This window comes from Paroedura picta, chromosome 3, assembly GCF_049243985.1.
Source record: "Paroedura picta isolate Pp20150507F chromosome 3, Ppicta_v3.0, whole genome shotgun sequence".
Taxonomy (NCBI): domain Eukaryota; kingdom Metazoa; phylum Chordata; class Lepidosauria; order Squamata; family Gekkonidae; genus Paroedura; species Paroedura picta.
Genome location: NC_135371.1, coordinates 76,261,787 through 76,281,634, shown reverse-complemented (window position 1 = coordinate 76,281,634; position 19,848 = coordinate 76,261,787). Strand labels below are relative to the sequence as shown.

Sequence of the window (19,848 nt, the reverse complement as noted above, 5' to 3'; positions counted from 1 at the left end):
GCTAGAAATATCAATTTGTAATGTCACAGTTTTTCAATATCATTTTCTGCTGAAGAGTAAAAGAATAAGATGCCATATTTGAGAAAGACAGCAGCCTCCATATTTCTCCTGGCCAGTCCAACAGTAAACCTGTTTGGTGAGGAGAGGGAAAAGAGGTGTGGCGTTCTCTTGACTGGCAGCCATAATTACTAACAGCCTGTAGCAAAGTGAAGACTTGTATGTAAGGCATTTACATTTAGAAATTTGACCAGCCATATTCTGGAGCGGAAAAACCAAAGAATAAGGCATTAGCAGTGATCCCAGTCAGGAAATCTTTTTACAATACTTTGGAGCATTTATTTAGGCTTTGTTTATTTCTTTCATTGAAAAGTAGCTTTGACTGTTTCACATCCCCCTAGGATTATGTTTAATAAAACTAGAGAAATCCATGTGTACTAAACTCATGGTGCATATAACTTGAGACTTTGATAAGGGAACCCTGGTAGTAGGCATGGAACAATTGGGTAATAAATTCATAGTTTTGACAAACCTTTACGAAAAAGATTATTTTGAAGCCAGCCAGGTACACTAACTTCATACTTACCTGCTTATTAAATTATTATCAAGCCTAATTTATTTGTATTGAATAGGCTGATTGAAATTCTTTTGTGATTGCTCTAGATTCCATTTTTGGTTTCTCAGTTCTTGAGCCTTTTGTCCATTTGTACCTGTTTAAAAAGGATGCCATGCTTAGTCTTTATATTATTAGCTTAAGAGAATATTTTAAGCACTTTTCATGGCTTCCAGTATGTGCAGAAGATGCCTGCAGAACTAATCATTGACTTACTCTTGCAGATCCGTAATGTAGGGACTGGACTTTGTGCAGATACCAAATATGGAGCCCTGGGTTCACCACTAAGAATTGAAACCTGTGTGAAAGGCAGAGGAGAAGCAGCCTGGAACAATGTACAGGTATATGGTTTTTATTTATTGTAGAACAAGCTCTTCTTGGATTGCTTAGATGGAGAATTGTATAAACAGATTTTTTCCAAAGTAGAAACTACTGACATTTTATTTATTTATATTTATATACACACACACACATATATATGCCACCGTTCCTAAACAGCTAGCCCACGGAAGCTCACACCATACAATAAAATACAATGAAACCCCTTCGCTTCCCCAACACCCATCCCTCTCAATCCCACCATCCACTGCCATACCTCTGGTGAAAGGTGTCAATTGGAATGCCGAAGGAGGGGCAGATCTTCCTCCACCTGGCCTCAAACAAAAGCCTGATGGAAGAGCTCCATCTTGCAGGTCTTGTGGAACTGAGACAGCTCCATCAGGGCCCTTAGCTCTCCCAGGAGCTCATTCCACCAGACAGAGGCAAAGACCGAAAAGGCCCTGGCCCTGGTTGAGGCCAGATGCACTTCTTGTGGGCTGGGGTTTCCAGCCTATTTGTACCCGCAGAGCATAAAGCCTTGTGGGGGAAATAGGGAGTAAGACAGTCCCTCAATCTATTCTAATCAATTTCTGAGAAGGTGCTGTAGTAGCAATAAAATTATTTTGGCTTAGGGATAATGTAGCATAGTTGATGGCCTAGTTACCAAGTAAACATGCTATTCATAAACAAATTGAAGCTCTTGGTAAGAAAACACATTGAGTATAGAACATCTCAGAGCCAACTGGGGAGGATTCAGTTTGAAGGGAGTATCTAACCCTCTTAGCCTCATACGGTGGTTGCCCCATGGAGGAGTGACTTTCTGTGCCACTTTCAGGGAGGACACACTAACAGAATTCTAGCCTTTTTTTTTTTTGCATTAATGGAATTCCTTCCAAGTCTTTAAAGGTGTTATGTTGTCCTACTCCTGACTGGCAGTGTGATTGTGAAAGCCCATTTGATCAGATGAAGCGGGGAGTGAGGGAAGGATCATGGCACTATCTTCACAGTTATTGAAAGAATCTTCGGTGCTCTCCTGACTTAAGCTGTATGAAGAACAAATGCTGGATCACCTATTATTTTACGAATTGAGTGAGCTACTGAACAGTAGACAAGGAAGAATGGAATCTAAACATAAAATCTTAATCCTGGTTGTGAACATAGGGGCTTCAGGCCTGTTTGTGTTACCATGCGAGATAAAAGACCATCCACAGATATAACTGCCAAATAGCTTATCATGATATCCTGATAGCCTGGGGGTGTCATATATGCCTTTCCATCCATATTGTTCATCTTACCCATGGTTCCTCTTAATATTTGTGAAACCAGCCTGGGGGTGGAGGGAGTCTGGGGTGTCCGAATTGGAATAGGGCCAATCGGGGTGCAGCCAGCTTTGGCTGCACGCTGATTGGCCCTGTCCCTACGGCTCCTGCCCTCACTCACCGCACGCTCACCCCTCACCTCGTAGACGTGCCTAGCTGCCTGAGCTGCCACGTCTCCAAGTCTCCACCACTCCACCTGAGCGACCCCATCGCTGGGGTGGCTCCAGGGGATGGATGCTGCCTCCCCACCTCCCAAAGCCCTACGCCAGTATCCCAGCCTCCAAGCACGCTACAGGACCCTGAGCGGGACATGGGAGATGGCTACTTCCTTCCACCACCACCCCACCATTCCGCGGCCACTGGCGAACTCCATGCGCTACCACTGCTGCTGGGTAGGGGGCGCTGGCACCCATTGTATTTTGCTTACAACGGGCTTATCAGCTAGTAAGAACATAAGGCTGTCTAGTCCAGCATCCTGTCTGACATAGTGGCCAACCAGTTCCTCTGGAAGACCAACAACAAGGCAACCTTCCCCTAATGCTGTCTCCTGGCACTGAAATTCAGAGGTTCAGAAAGTGGAGGTTCCCCTCAGTCACCATGGCTAGTAACTACTGATAGATCTTCCAAGACAGTGAAAACAGATGAGCAGGAGTGGCAGAAGTTATCCTCACAGCCCTTCATTGATCAAGTGAAGTTTTTAAACTTCATAAAAATAGTTTGTCCCTAACCTATGGTTTTTAATGCAAGGGCCCTGAATCCCAGTTCCAGGCTGATTCCAACTTGCTACCTGAGTCTCATTAAAGAAACTAGACTAAAATAATTATCATCCCCATGGCCTCTACACATCACATTGCATATCACATATGCAAATCTGTGCAGTATCTTCTGCAGGTGTTAGAAACCACTGTCAAACACAGGAAGCACTTAGACCCAACATTCTGCAGTGGCTTCAGTTCTGAAACTCAGATGTTGAACAGAAACTCCTGTTCAAACATAAGCTGGTCTGAGGATTCTTGAAGGGATCATCTCTTCTGAAGCTTTCGACTAGTTATGGATTTGCTTCCAGTGTTGCTTGTTTGTTCTCAAGACACTCATCAAGCTGTCTTTTGAGCCCATAAGTGTCCTTTTAGAAACTTCAAGCCCACAGCTCTTATCCTAATAGTGATTATCTCAGTCGTCTGTTATGTAACTCTTCTGCTAACAGGGAGGTTTTGAGGATGGATGTAGTCTTTATACAAATGTTAACTCTTCCATCTATCGTAGCTAGGAGTTAACATTGCTGTAATCCTAAACACCCTAAAGAGGAGTGGCATAACCTAAGGTCAAGATAATCTACATTAAGAGAACAGGAAATTAAGAAGAACAAGTGGGAACCTTCAAGGACTTGCAGGGGAATCATCTCCTTTCCCTCCCATATCTCCTCTTACCCTTCCCTGAAAGCCCCCATAGCCTATCCCCATTTCCTGCTTTCTTCTTTCCTTCCCACCTAACACCAAACCTACCTTCATCTGCCCTTTTGTCTTCAGATTCCTTCCCACCCCCCACCGCCCTCTGGCAGCCTCCACCCCAGTGCCAGCCACTAGGCTGAGCACACTTGAGGAGTTTGTCACTTCTCCCTGTATCCCCCCTCCCAACACTATTTCCTCTTTCCTTTCTGCTGGTAACCCCCATATCCTCTCTCCTACCCTGCCTCATTCACTCCTCCTAAGCCATTCACCAACTTATCTGCCTCTCATCTTCAGTTATATTTCATTTATACCCCACTGTCTCCACAGTGGGAACTAAAGCAACCAACATTATTCTCCCCTCGTCTTTTTATCCTCACAATAACTATGAACCATGAAGTAGATCAGACTGAAAATGTGTGACTGGTCCAGAATCACTTGGAGAACTTCTGCAGCAAGATAGGAATATCACTCAGACCCTACTCTGAAGCTGTAACTGTTCTACCACACTGGCTTTCATAAGGTAGCTGCTGTTGAACAGTAGCAAGTAGCCAGGCCTACTTGAATCATGCAAGTTGGGTGACACCATTTTGTCATAGGGGCTAGGAAAGTCATTGTAACACTTAGTGTGTTCAGCAATTATTTTACCATAGCATCTCTCAGTTGTCCCTTTGGTGAAAAGGAGATGTCATGAACCCTGATTCATGCCTCAACTTTGATCCCAGTCAACCGGTCTCTCCCGCCGGTTGTCATAAAGCCATAAATCGCCTGCCAGTTCCTGGCCTCTCCTGCATACCAAAGTAGCTCACAGTAGGACCTCCTTATCTCTTCCTGTTCCCTCTCGACTTTGCTTGGCTCTGTGGAGACTCAACATTTGCAACAATTCAGATCAAAGCCTGAGCTAGATGGCTCCTCTGAGAACCCATTGTATTAGTCTTATTTTTCCACCTTAGCAATCCCTTAGCAACTAGTCTTATTTTTCCACCTTGGCAATCCCTCATTCCCCCCTCCTTTCGTTGGTCCCCCATATAAGTACCTCTGGGAATTAATGATCCTTTGTCTCTGCCAAAACATTTGCTCTATGAACTTTGCAAGTAGAAACTTTTGTATTGCTCTGTGTAATAAAGACTTTTTCTTTGGATCTACACTTTGCTTATGATCTCGGGAGTTCCTTTATCACAGACTTTACTTGGTGACTTCTGCCTGGTTCTTGACAGGAGAAGAATGAGTCACTTTTAACTTCCCAAAAGCATGAACCTGCATGGACATTCAGTGTGGAAGGGTTGTCTGTAACAGGGATGGGAATTGATAAAGATCCAAATCAAAGCTTATTTATCAGAAAATGTTATTGTGTAACTTAAAAATAAATGAGCATGAAGTTCTTGTCACTGTTTGTTTATATGTAAACTAATTCATTACTTAAGCAATAGCTTTCTATATTGGCTCCCATATTTAATTAAATGAAGTCTTTTAAAAAACAAAGATGGAATTTTGACAAATTATGGAGAAGTTGATCTAAGCTTAGATGTTAGCTTTTGTTGTGATGACTGCCAGGGCTACTGCTATGTTTCTATCCTGCAGAACTCTTTTTATAACTTTAATAAAAGTGTGTGAAAAGATTAGAACTTGTAGTAGCAAATTTGAGGGGTTGGCTCTTAGAGCCAAGAGAAGAAAAATGTGTCAAGGCCTAATTTAATGTGAGATGGTTTAACAAACTCTGAGTTTAGAGGTATCTTTCATGTCCGTGTTCCTTTTTCTGTGCTGTCATACCTGTTTTTTCTCCTCAGTTTTAAGTTTTCATATTCATTGCTGCAAGTCCTAAAACTTGGGGATGTTTTTTGGTCCTGCTTCTGGGAATGGATGGGCAAAGCAGCATCTCTACCCATTGAGAAGAATTCATGTTCAAGAACCAACATTCTTTTTCAAAGCATATTATAAAACTAATGACAGGAAATGATATTAATGGTTATGTCACCACATTCAGTAATCTATTTTTTCATCACACAGCATGTGATTAGTACCTCAGTAGATGATGATTATTATTATATTTTAGCCCGCCACTCCCATAAGGCTCGTACAACGCATACAACGCATATAAAATCCCCAATAAAAATCTCCCTAATACATTAAAATAGTTCAAAAGCCTAAAAGCCCAAGCGGCAGCGGAACTTATACAACCTAACCCAACCCGCTCATATCCCAGAGGGCAAGATGCCATAAAAAAGATGAAACTGGCCTGTCAGATATTTCTGCCCTCTTGACATATGAGGTGTCAAAAGTGGCAGTTTTATTGTACCATGGTAGAACAAATTTAGAGTCCTGTGACACCTTTAAGACCAACAAAGTTTTATTCAAGCTCTTAACATTTTGTTAGTATGCACACTTCCTCAGACACAGTGTCATGGAATGGAAGTAATCATTGTATGAAAATGTTGTTTTAACATAGCAGGGAAAGGAAGCTCTGCAACTTCATGGATAAGGAATCAGTTTGATAAAATAAAGGGCTATTGCATATTAATTTGGATGAGTAGAAACTGAAAATTAAACTCATTAACTCTGAAACAAATAAGCCATGGCTGTCTCAGAAAGTTCCATTTGCAATTATATCTAGGCTTGTCTATTAAATTGATAGTATATGTTGAAATTGCTCTTTTTCTTTTTTTTTCTTTTGTTTTGGTCTTGGAGACGAATGGAAAAGGTGTTTGTAAACCGCTTTGAGACTCCTTTGGGTAGTAAACAACAGGGTACAAAAATCCGTTCTTCTTCTAAGGAGCAACCATGAAAGAAGCATGTGGGCACATAACATTTTATCAACAGTGAAAAAATGGAAAAGAAGGAACAGGGTGGACACCTGTGTACTGTGACTACCCCATGTGTATTAGGGCAGAGGGGCATTTTGGTGTCTGTGGCCTAATTCACAGAAGAAGGGAAATGATGCAGAACTGGGGGGAATTGGTTGCCATGTAATCTCCCCCTAAGAAGAATCTACAGTCTGATTTTCCCTTCACATATCTGAAGACATGGCTCCGGAAAGCTCATCTGTAACCACTATGCCACAATTCCCAAAGGTCAGTCCTGTCCCACACTCAATGAACATTCCAAACCACAGGTTCTTGACACCCATATCTCCACACCCACACCCTCATTTGCCACCACACCACCGCAACCTCCCACACAACACACACATTCAACCCCATGCCCTTACAGACTGGATAACTTCTCCCCTTCCTCTTTCCAGTGCCAAGCTCTAGTGCCCGTTGTATTCTTGGATACAACGGGCTTTGCCCCTAGTAGAACCCATATTACAGAACTGTTCCTCTTATGAAGCTAACAGTTACATTATAGTATACTGTTAGATTTTCATTCTCCTGAACTATTTTGGCTAGTCCGTGTCTAAAAATAATCCCACCTGTTATTGCTGACTGTCATTTTTATTGCCAATAGGCATCACAAAGGAAATGATGTCAAACTGAAAATTTGTCTTTGAACTCTTCTCTTTCTCTTAAAGCTCTTTGCCCTAGAAGGTAACTGCCTTGTAAGCTGTGTTCTTTATATGTAGCCATTCAACACATTTACCAGGGCTGCCACTGTACTTCTCTTTCATTTTTTGAACTCTGACTAATTATTCATCTTCTTTTCTTTCATCTTCTACCACCCTAAGGTAAAGAACAGGATTTTCTGAACATATTTCAGGCCTTGTTTTGATACAGAAACTGTTACACATATGGAGGGATAGATATGGAGGGATAAATATTGCAGCAGCAAATTCCACTTGATCCTATAAAGTGTTTGTTGCACTATATGCCTAGATTTTACATGGATACACTTTGGTCCACATAACTGGTAAATCTGTTTTTCAGAGTTTCTGACTAACAGAGATAAGCCTGTGTATGTATACACATGAAAGTTCATTATAGCATATTGAAGAACACATTTAGTTTAGGTACAGTGCTTGCTGCTGCAATGCCAGCCCTCTTGCCCATGTGCGTTCACTTTACACTCTCAGAATGTCAGAAAGGGGCTAACACTGCATCCAGTTTTTACGTTAAATGCAAACTGGGTAATACTATGCAATTAGATCATAGCATTTGTTAGAAAATGTGTTTCATTTATATCCTGCCTTTCTTTCTAATTAAGATCCATTAAACTCCCATACAGAGTACTATCTTGGCTACAGTGCTCAAAAATCTAGATATGCTGTGTGAATGAATGTGAGGCAGAAATACTTTATGCTAGTTGTGTATTCCAAGCTGAGGAGAGTAGTTATTCTTTACATTGTGCCTACATGAAGGGGGTACATATTAAAAGCTTTGTCTTACAACACTTTCTGAGGATTTGTCTGTCAAATCAGGTTTTCACATTCAGCTGGCGAGAAGACATTCGTCCAGGAGATCCCCAGCACACAAAAAAATTCTGCTTTGATGCAATTTCTCACAATAGCCCAGTGACCCTCTATGACTGCCATGGAATGAAGGGGAATCAGCTCTGGAAATACAGAAAAGTGAGTATTTGCACTCATTGGTTAGACTATATCAGACCGCCATGATCACAAGTGAATGGTGAATACTATGATTCCTGTTGTATTTTTGTGCAATTACTACTAGCCATGGGAAAATATGGCATAGTAACATGTCTACCAATGACAGCAAAAGCAATTTGTTTGCCTTAAGCATGTTGTGAGAAATTCTGGCATCCTTAGTACACCAAAAATTGCCTCAAAATTGAGTGGCCTGTAGCTGGTCATTTTTATACCAGTCTTGAAAAGATTCAAAAGAGAGGAATAAAGTATGTAAGGCAAAAGCAAGTTGATTCATGTATTCTTAAAATATGTTTCCTAGTGATATTATCCAGTTTAGTTTGAGTTGGGGAAACTACAGTATTCATTAGTATGCTTTTAACTGTATAAGTTTGTTTAAAGTGATATAAGGCAGCTTACAAAAGCAAAGTAATTATATATTCATACTCCAGAACACTCTACATGTGAGAAGTGTGAATTAAATAATAATTGCTGCCAGGTTACAAGTAGTGAAGTAGCAGAGAACTTTCCCTTTTAAAGCTATTTTTGGAACACCTAGAAGATCCTTCAGTATAATAAATTTGCTTTTAATTGTTTCCTTCAGGACAAGACCCTTTACCACCCAGTAAGTGGAAGCTGCATGGACTGTAGTGAAAGTGACCGAAAAATATTCATGAACACATGCAGTCCATCATCTCCAACGCAGCAGTGGATATTTGAGCACACAAACTCAACAGTCTTGGAAAACTTTAACAAAAACCTTGATCTTTAAAGATTGTGTGTGTGTGTGTGTGTGCGCGCGCATGCACGCTATAGTTTTTACAGGGAGCTGACAAATTTTTGTAAAAAAATAATTAAAAAAAATTATGGTAAAAGGGAGAATCTCAGGAGAGGATGAGACTATTGGGCCTGTCTTTACTTTAATGATGCTGCACCTTTATTTTTTGGATTACTGAATCCCTTAAGCAAGAAGCCTGGAAATCTGAGGTGCCATAATCACACAGGAGTATTGAACTTATAGGAATGGATTGATGATTCACAATTTTGACTCTCTTCTCCAAGCTAGCATTTCCCATTGGGAGATGTAAAGTTGTTACATGGTTTCTGCCATACATAGTCCAAAGCCAAGCTCAAGGTTCCAAAGTACAGCCATAGGTAAGTGTTATGACAATTGCATCTCTCCAGCATCTCTTGCATCTCTTAATGAAGGCAGCACTGGCAGTGGGTCTTCCCAGTTCCATATTTAAATAGTATGAAGTTATTGGGACTCATTGCCTACCAGTCAGGTAGGCAGTCCCGCCCCTGGCCACTTCCCCCTCTTGGAAGAAGTGCCAGCCCACTCTACTGTGCTGATGTCCAGAGGTGAGACAGGCAGTGAGCAAGCTGGGAGGGAGGGATTGGGGGCTCTAGGACCATGGTCAGAAGGAGGGCGGTCACCCAGCCAGTGATTGGAGCCTGGGAGGGAGGGGAACCCATCGCAGGGCTCATCACCACATGTAAGCGGGGGCAGGTTGGGCAGTCTGGCAGCCAGTGGGTGGGGAGCTGGGAGGGAAGGGGAGATAAGCTCTGGCCTAGGCATCACAGGGGGAGGGTTGCTACCGCAGGGAGACAGAAGGAGGGTCTGAGAGAGAGGAGGACCTGCGATGTAAAGCCTTGCCTGCACCGCCTTTAAGCCTCCCGCTCAGGTGGCTGTACAGGCGGGTGGAGAACGGCCAGGCCTCACATGCACCGCCTTTAAGCCTATCGCTTGCGTGGCTATGTGTGCAGGTAGAAGGGGAGAACATCAGCCAGGCCGCAGCCAGGCTGCGTTTAAGCCTCCTGCTCATGTGGCTTCACAGGTGGCATGAACAGCCAGGCCTCACCCGCACTGGCTTTGGGACTCCTGCTTGGGCAGCTGTGCCGGCGGGCAAGAGGGGTGCCGGCCAAATGGATGGGGGGGGGGCACAGCCCCAGCATTGCCCACATCACCCTCGATCCTCCTGCCCCTTTCCCTTCCTTCCTCCTCTCTTCTTTACCCCTTTTTTCCCTTCCTTCCCCACTCCCTCCCTCCTTATCCCCTTTCCTTCCTTCTCTCTTCCTTCCTCCCTTTCTTCCTCCATTCCTTCCTTCCTCCTTTACCCCCACTCCTTCCTTCTGTTCTTTCTTCCCTCCTTCCTTTCCCCATCTGGAGATCCTAGCACCCATTGTATTCTGGGGTACATCAGGCTTTGCACCTAAGTCTCACCATAAAGTTCCCCATCTCTTTGCTTTACACGTGCTCCCTTCTAATGTTTTGCGCTTACTCTGTCCCACCAGCTACTGAATACTTTTGAAATTTATAATGCCTACATTTGCAATGTAAATGCATACGTAAAATTTAATATTTCTGTTAATTTATGTTTAATTTGTGTATTCCAAACTCAGAAGGTGATAGTCTATTAATCTTTACCATAACAAGTATCTGTCAAAAATTGATCACTTTTTAAATCTCCCTGGAATGTGCTTAGCAAGTTGAACAAAGCATACGTAAGTCTATTGAGGGACACATATTCCTTATCATTATATACAGAGTGATACCATCTGTAGCCTCTCATTAATTTAGTTATTTCTAGGTGCCACCACTATACCTATCCAAGATAATTTTAGTTAAATGCTGTGGAATACTTAACAAATAATATGATTTCTGGTCAAGCAAAAATATGAAAGAGGTTGAGGAAACATGTCTCTCCTGTGCAATAATCCTGTAACCAAGTAACTGCACTTTACACCTTTTATAAACTAATCTGCAAAGGCTGCTGAGAGTCACCATGAGCTCCCAAAGATTCCATCTGTGACCCTGATCCAAACCATGTATCTATGTTTATAATTTTATATTCATACAAACATACATTGTTGTTGTTAGTTGCGAAGTCGTGTCCAAACCATCGTGACCCCATGGACAGTGATCCGCCAGGCCTTCCTGTCCTCTACCGTTCCCCGAAATTCATTTAAGCTTGCACTGACTGTTTCAATGACTCTTCAATGCTCTGGTATTCACATCTCTTTAAGAACTTGCCACAATTTGTTGTGCTCCTCACAATCAAAGGGTTAAGCATAGTCAATGAAGCAGAAGTAGATGTTCTTCTGGAACTCCCTAGCTTTCTCCATGATCCAGCGTATGTTGGCAATTTGATTTCTAGTTCCTCTGCCACTTTGAAATCCTGCCTGTACTTCTGGAAGTTCTCGGTCCACATATTGCTGGAGCCTAGTTTGTAGGATTTTGAGCATAACTTTGCTAGCATGAGAACTGAGTGCAATAGTGTGGTAGTTTGAACATTCTTTGGCATTGCCCTTCTTTGGGATTGGAATGTAAACTGACCTTTTCCAATCCTGTGGCCACTGTTGAGTTTTCCAAATTTGCTGGCATATTGAGTGTAGCACTTCATCGTCTTTTAGGATTTTGAATAGTTCAATTGGAATGCTGTCACCTCCACTAGCTTTATTGTTGCTCAGACTTCCTAAGGCCCATTTGACTTCACATTCCAGGATGCCTGGCTACAGATCAGTGACTACCCCATCGTGGGTATCAGGCAGGTGGAGAACGGCCAGGCCTCACACCTTTAAGCCTATCGCATGGGTGGCTATGTGTGCAGGTGGAAGGGGAGAACATCAGCCAGGCTGCGTTTAAGCCTCCTGCTCATGTGGCTTCACAGGTGGCAGGAACAGCCAGGCCTCACCCACACTGGCTTTGGGACTCCTGCTCGGGCAGCTGTGCCGGCAGGCAAGAGGGGTGCCGGCCAAATGGATGGGGGGAGGGGGCACAGCCCCAGCATTGCCCACATCGCCCATACCATTTTGGTCCTTCATAATACCCATCTTTGCATGAAACAGTCTCTTCATATCTCCAATTTTCTTGAAGAGATCTCTGGTCCTCCCTATTATATTGTTTTCTTTTGTTTGCACTGTTCATTTAAGAAGGCATTCTTATCTCTTCTAGCTATTCTCTGGAATTCTGCATTCAATTTGGTATATCTTTCTCTTTTTCCCTTGCCTTTCACTTTCCTTCCCTCCTCAGCTATTTGTAAAGCTTCCTCAGACAGCCATTTTGCTTTCTTGCATTTCTTTTTCTTTGGGGTGGTTTTAGTTGCTACCTCTTGTACAATGTTGCGAACCTCCGTCCATAGTTCTTCAGGCACTCTATCAGATCTAATTCCTTAAATCTATTTGTCACCTTTACTGTATATTCGTCAGGGATGTTATTTAGTTCATACCTAAGTGGCCTAGTGCTTTTCCCTACTTTCTTCAAGTTAAGCCTAAATTTTGCAACAAGAAGCTGATGATCTGAACCACAATCAGTTCCTGGTCTTGTTCTTACTGACTGTATAGAACTTCTTGATCTTTGGCTGCAGAGCACATAGTCAGTCTGATTTCTGTATTGACCGTCTGGTGTTGTAGAGTCGTCTCTTGAGTTGTTGGAAAAGATTGTTTGCTATGACTATTGTATTCTCTTGACCAAATTCTCCCAGCCTGTGCCCTGCTTCATTTTGTACTTCAAGGTCAAACTTGCCTGTTATCCCGGTTATTTTTTGGCTTCCTACTTTAGCATTCCAATCCCTCATGATGATAAGCACATCAATTTTTGGCGTTGCGTCTAGAAGGTGTTGTAGGGCTTCATAGAACTGGTCAACTTCATCCTCTTCAGCAGCAGTGGTTGGGGCATAGACCTGGATTACTGTGATGTTGAATGGTTTGTCTTAGAGTTCTCTGCCTTCTTTGCACCCCTACTGGTTGCAGGACAGAACTGCATTAGAATAAAAGTAAATCAGATGGATTCTGAATGCACCATGACACTTCAAGGGCCCTCCAGCTGACTTGAGCCTGGAAATTTTGCTTCCCCTATTCTCCCCCTCAGTGACCTTGATATGCTATTTAATGGTGGTGTAGAATAAACAGCACAAATTTCCATGGTGGGGTTGTCTTCTTTCCTCTTTTTAATTCAGGGAAACTACAGCTTCAGCTTGGAACTCTGCAATCTGCCTATTATGAACTATAACGTATGCTCTGGTCTACATGGTTTCAACAGCCTGCTGCTAGAACAGGGGTAGTCAAACTGGGGCCCTCCAGATGTCCATGGACTGCAATTCCCATGAGCCCCAGCCAGCATTTGCTGGCAGGGGCTCATGGGAATTGTAGTCCATGGACATCTGGAGGGCCGCAGTTTGACTACCCGTGTGCTAGAATAATCATGCAGCTTTCAGTAGGTCTGCAATAATGAAGGCCATTTTTAATGTTTCGTCATGAAAGTTCTTCTTTGAGGAAGGAGATTTTGGACCTGAAAACCATGTGATGCAAATAGATCAGTCAGCCTGGGGATCAGGACCCCTTTGGGGGTCAAATGATCCTTTCACAGAGGGCGGGGCAGGGCAAGCAGCTTGGCCAGGGGGGTGCCATCCACCCAACAGCCTTGCGGGGTAGATCAATATAGAGTTTTTGTCTGGAGCAGCAGAAAAGAGCAAGATCAGCATGGTAGGACAAGAGGCAGAACTGAACTGAGAAACCGCAGCGGGGAAAAACAATTTATACACAATCACGAACAACTGATCTTCACACCATTGGTCAGTTTCGGTTTAATTTCTGTGAAGGAACACTTGCATAATTTTATGGTTGGGGGTCACCACAACATGAGGAACTATATTAAAGGGTCACGGCATTAGGAAGGTTGAAAAGCCCTGAAATAGATGTAAGTGATGATGAAGCTGGTGATTGCTCCTGCAAATGCTTACTTGAAGTTGTGCTACTTGCAACATGACATGTTTGGTTTAACTTTAAACTGTATAGACAAATCAGCTGCCTCAAGAGTAATTACATTGCTTTTCAGCACTTAAATAATTAAACAAACAGCTAAGGCTAAAATGCTAAGATCACTCAGTGAAACAATTCCAAGTAACATCATTATGACATGCATCCAGATAACCAAATTTAATGTTGCAGCAGTGTGACTTTATTTAACAAAGTATGCGTTGCTCCTATCAGTGTAACTCCTTTCTCTCTGTCAATGATACCCTGCCACTTCTAAAGCTGTACGTCTAGCATTTGTGGTATTTTACAGGTTACCCTGTAAAATAGCAGTTTGTATGTCTTCAGTCAATATTACATCTAGGATCTGGTGGTGTTTGCAAAGGACTGCTAACTAGATGGCCAATATATGAGAATTTATAAGCATCATATTTGTATTCCCTATTTAGGATAAGAATCACAGATTCTTTTGGTTAGTTACCAGAATCTATTGTTTTCATATACAGAAGAATATCTGGAGGGTTAATCATGAAAACTGCAACCTCGAGGGGGGGGGTATATAAATCAAACAATCTATATGCATACCATGGTGACTGTACACCCTGACAAAATGCTGAGGGTTCCAAAGCCTCCAGGTGGTGGAATATCCCCCCCCCTCAGAGCCATCTGCTGCTCTTGCTTAGGACTCTGTACCCCCCCTTCCCTTCAGGCCTGTTGGCAAGGAAGCCTCTAAAAGCCCCTGATTGAGGGGAGGGATGCGTTTCTGAGAGCAACACAGGGGAGCCTTTGGGCATGTATGTGCATTCCTTTTTTTGGGGGGGGGAAGCTTTTCACTTCTGCCTAATGGTTGAGTGACAGGGAGGCCACAGAAAAGCCCCCTCTCACTTAACAGTACTGCTGTGGCTGCCCTTGCCGCTGGAGGGAAGATGCAGCCAAGCCATGCATGTCTCTTCTTCCCCCACTCTCTGAATATTTGAGGCCTACTGTGCAAGATTGCTGTGAAAAAGAAACTGCATGCTGGGGGTTCTTTTGCCTCCTGTTTCATCTGCATGACAATCCTTTACAGTAGGATTTTTTAGGTGTTTCTTTTGCAGCCATTTCTGCCTGGAGAGCTGATCTTTATAATCTGGAGCTGTAATTCTAGGACCTCTAGGCCCAACTTGGTGGTTGGCTAACCCTGGGTTGGAAATACTCCTTGCGGTTTGAAATTTTATCTCTGCAGATTGATCTGCTATTTAAAATTATGGTCTACAGATGACATTCTAAAATATGTAGGTTAATGGAACAGAAAAAATGCACCATAGTCCCAATCCAAATTTCACACATCTACAACAGCTTTTTTTTAATGTAAAAAAACAGGAATATCAATCATAGTTCTTCCATGTTACCCACAGTTTGGTCCCAAAACAAGATTTTAACTTGGAATTCTTAGCAACTACTCTACAGAAGTTCTCATTACATTACCCATTGTAACTAACCTCAGTGCCAGAAATAAAGAAAGCAATGAAACACTGATCTTAAAGACTTCTCAGCAGTAGTTTTAAATATTTGTTTTTTAACAAAGCTTTTAAAAACATTTCCCATTGTTTTGGCTGAGTAGCATCCCTTGAAATGCATTATGATACATGCAATGCTTTAAGGGCTGGACAGAGTTGTCAGAGGGCCACCTGCTGGTTGAGAAATTAATCTGCATTTAAACCCATCTGTAATTACTGTCTTTATTGATGAGCATAATATGTAAAATGGTCAATAAACAAGCCTTGTGGATAAATGTCAGAAATGAATTTAATTAGAAGAAAATTCTTATGTTCTGTTTTTTAGGTTCAGTTTTCTTGCTAACTTCTGTAGCTACTTTGGTGGAAAGGAATGTACAATATTGATTTATACAGCTATTTCTCAGAATGTTTCTAGATTTCTTAGGCCCAATTTGGTCTTTGGCATGGTAGGTTGATATATGAAATGCAGCCTAGTAATATAAGTTCATAGGGCAAGGAGTTTGTATGAAGTGGCTTTTGGCTAACTCTTCTTCACACATTACTAGGGGTGTGGTTGAAGTGTATGAGCTATATTGCTGTTGGTAATAAATCCTGAGAATCCAACTCAGTATTTCAGCAGAATTTTCCTGTTTTAGAAGATGACACATGCAAACATATCTCTCTGTGGCATAATGATAATCAGCATCATTAAAATAAAATTAAACAGCAAATTAAACAGCATCATTAAAATAAAGGAGTGCCTTCAAAATGCAAATGTACAGCAAATACCTTAACTTGAACAATTTTCTAGTGCCTTGCTGGATAAGAAAGGAGTGAGAGAATACAATGAAGAGTGCGGGGCGGGGTTGTGTGGGAGGAAATGTTTCTGTTTAAATGTCCCATTTTAAGTTCAAATTGTAAAATGGAATTTGCTGGGTACCCAGATTAGAAGATGGAAAATATGTATAGATTTTTTTGAATTTCACTTTTGTTATTCAGTATGGAGAAAGGAAATAACAAGCAAGAACAAACACTCACACAGAGTTAATCCTGACAGATCTTCCAGAAAGGCTGCAGATCAAAGATGATGAAATAGAAGCATACAAAGGCATTCCCATTGGTGTTTCACAGTGGTACACATCCATGGTTAAATGGAGAAATAGTTAACAGAATAGCTCCCATGGAATTTGAGTCATTAGGCACAATTTCCAGTTCCTAGCCAACCGCATGACAGGAGCAATAAGAAAGTTCTTTCCATCTTCATAGGTCTTTGAATACTTTTTACAATATTGTTATTGTATTTAAATGATGATAGGGAAGCCATAGACTCTGAACCCCTCTCCTACCAACAGGTGCAAAGCAGTATTTGGTAGTTTCAGCACAATGGAATGCTGCTGCAGGACAGGGGGGTGTAATGGCAGATGCATCATGATAACAAAGATTCTTCAGACCACAAACCCATCTTTTCACGATAGAGGTAATTAATTAACTTTTCAAATTAAACTTTTTATTTTGAATTCCAGCTTTGCTACCAAACTGTGATGTAACAATACTTACAGATGAAAACACCAAACTGTTAATAGTAAATCGTTTTATGTTTTAGTCACTGAGCTGATTCATATATTACAAATTCTTGGTGTCCCCCATGTATCTTGCTCAGGTATGTGGAGGCCCAGTTTTGATTAGGACCACATGGGGGGGGGGGCTTAAGCCATTTTCCCTATCTGAAATCCCCCCCCCCCGGAAGCTGTTTGCCCTGCTGGCAGGAATTTCCAATTAAGCCATCTGCACATGTCAGTTTTCCCAGCGGAGCAAATGAGAGGGTCCCAAAAAGCCATTTCATAGAATCAAAGAGGCTGAGAAAATGCTACAGAATTTAAGTCTCTTCTGTCTTTGGTCCATATCCCAAAACCTTGATGAAAAATAAAACACCAGGATGACAGGTCCCTGGTGGGGCGGGAGGCAAGCTGTAGGAAGGTTTGGGGTTCATCACTTTTCACCTTTTTTTTTTGCTGTTAAAATTGAACACAGCCCATTTTATTCGTGATTGGGGCAGACCTACATTTAAAGGGAGCCCTCTGCCATTTCCACATTTAGCATAGCCTTAAAAAAATTTAAATCACTTTGTTGTTTGTTAACAAACATATCATGAAAATAACAAGATGAACATTTAGATCATATTTTGACTATTTGGCGACCCACTGATAATGGGTCTTTAGAACCACATTCTATTCTGAGACATCTGATTGCTTCTGTAGTTACTGAAAGGTTCCAGAGCTGAACAGACTAAACCGTTGGTAAACACAAAGGTTTTTTGTCCGAGATTTTATGAACTAGAGTCATGGCATGTATCTAACAAGCTAAAACACTGTTCTGGGAAAAGAAAGGAAAAGATCGACCTACAAAGAGTTTATAAGTTGTGTCATACCTTCATGCTTAGCAATTTCTTTGAAATTGGATGTGCTGCATAAATAAGTATTTATTTTGCCTTGGAGCAAAGGCCTAGTGTATTGGGGGACATAAGGATGTCTAGCACTTTAATGTAGCTGCTTTGATAAACTGGAAATCATTGGGATATTAAGTGCAGTGTTTCTAAGAATTGAATGGACTTCCTTTTATAATATATTTAAAATAAATTTTTATTGTCTTTTCTGATGACGTAAAAGTCTTGTCTTGAATTATATGGATTTTTGTGCAAAGAAAATGGATTCCTTCAAAGAAATAACAAATATCCTGAATTTGGAGCACAATAGTGTTCGTCAACAATCTTCTATGCAGTTCACAAATGGGAACCATGCATGACCCTCTGAGAGGACTTTGTAGCTAAAAGTTCACTAGGGGGTTCTGTTGGCCTCAGCTGAACTCTTGACCCCATCCCATGGAGTATGCAGAGGTGAACAACCTACCTCTAATACTAGTGCTCTGCAACATCATGTCAATAAACAACAAAACCTCTACCCTGCAAACCTACTTTGCAAAACACAGAGTGGACCTGGCGTGCGTGACAGAAACCTGGACCAATGAGGACGAAACAGTTGCCCTTAAAGAACTACCCCCTGCTGGGTTCTCTGTCCTCCATCAGTCTCGGACTGCAGGACAGGGAAGAGGGGTGGCAATCCTAATCTGAGAAGATTTCTCCTTCAGGGCCCTTCCCACACTGTCAATCCCAGGTATTGAATGTGTTGGCCTCAAGTAGGGATCATCTAAGAGCGTGGCCATCTAGTTGGTGTACCACACACCCAATGCACCTCCAGATGCTTTGCCAGCTCTGCTGGAGGCAGTGGCAGCCTAGACACTACAGTTCCCCAGATTATTAGTTCTGGGGGACTAACATCCATGCTGCACTGCCATCCTCTAGAACTGGGACTGGACCTGGTGTCAACCATGGCCATGCTAGGAATCTCACAATTTGTTGTTGGCCCCACCACTAAGCAGACCACACCCTGGATCTCATTTTCAGTGTGGACATGATCACGGATCTGGTCACAACAAATGCCATGCCATGGTCAGACCAGCTTGGTGTAGTGGTTAGGAGTGCAGACATCTAATCTGGCGAGCTGGGTTTGATTCCATGCTCCCCCACAGACAGCCTGCTGTATCTTGGGCTTGCCACAGCACTGATAAAGCTGTTCTGACTGAAAAGTGATATCAGGGCTCCCTCCGCCTCACCTACCATACAGGGTGTCTGTTGTGGGAAGAGGAAAGGGAAGGCAAATATAAGCCACTTTGAGATTCTTTCCGGTAGAGAAAAGCAGCATATAAGAACCAACTCTTCTTCTTCTATGCCCTGAAGGCCAGGCTAAGGCTACCACCCCCTTCTCAGTTGGGCGCTGAGCAAAATCTAGCTTGCCCAGAGAAAGTTATGGATCCTACTGGATTCCTGAATACTTTGTGAGACCCAATGTCTCCTGGAAAATCTCTTAATGGCCTGGTCAGCAACTGGCATGACAGAATGCTGGCCACCATTGATGAGATAGCTCCCCAACATCCTCTCCACACTCATCTCAAGAATCAGCCTCTCCGTCAGATGGCTATCTAGCTTCTGTTTAAAAATTTCCAAAGATGGAGAACCCACCACCTCCCGAGGAAGCCTGTTCCACTGAGAAACCGCTCTAACTGTCAGGAACTTCTTCTGGATGTTTAGATGGAATTTCTTTTGAATTAATTTCATCCCATTCGTTCTGGTCTGTCCCTCTAGGGCAAGAGAGAACAATTCTGCTCCATCCTCCATATGGCACCCTTTTAAATACTTGAAGATGGTTATCGGATCCCCTCTCAGTCATCTTCTCTCTAGGCTAAACAGACCAAGCTCCCCAACCTTTCTTCATACATCTTCATCTACAAACCCTTTGCCATCTTTGTTGCCCTCCTCTGGACACATTCCAGTTTGTCAACATCCCTCTTCAACTGG

At 42.4% G+C, this 19,848-nt stretch overlaps 1 protein-coding gene across 4 annotated transcripts in view; it reads left to right on the top strand.

Moving 5' to 3' along the window:
• GALNT10 (polypeptide N-acetylgalactosaminyltransferase 10) overlaps positions 1–18,087 on the top strand; it is a 150,179-nt gene extending 132,092 nt beyond the window's left edge. For all 4 annotated transcript variants that reach the window (XM_077326478.1, XM_077326476.1, XM_077326475.1 and 1 more), the window contains 3 exons: positions 835–951; positions 8,044–8,193; positions 8,813–18,087. In XM_077326478.1, coding sequence (XP_077182593.1) covers positions 835–951; positions 8,044–8,193; positions 8,813–8,980 — 435 coding nt within the window. In that variant the 3' untranslated portion in view covers positions 8,981–18,087. The remainder of the gene's footprint in view (positions 1–834; positions 952–8,043; positions 8,194–8,812) is intronic.
• The last annotated feature ends 1,761 nt before the right edge of the window (positions 18,088–19,848 follow it).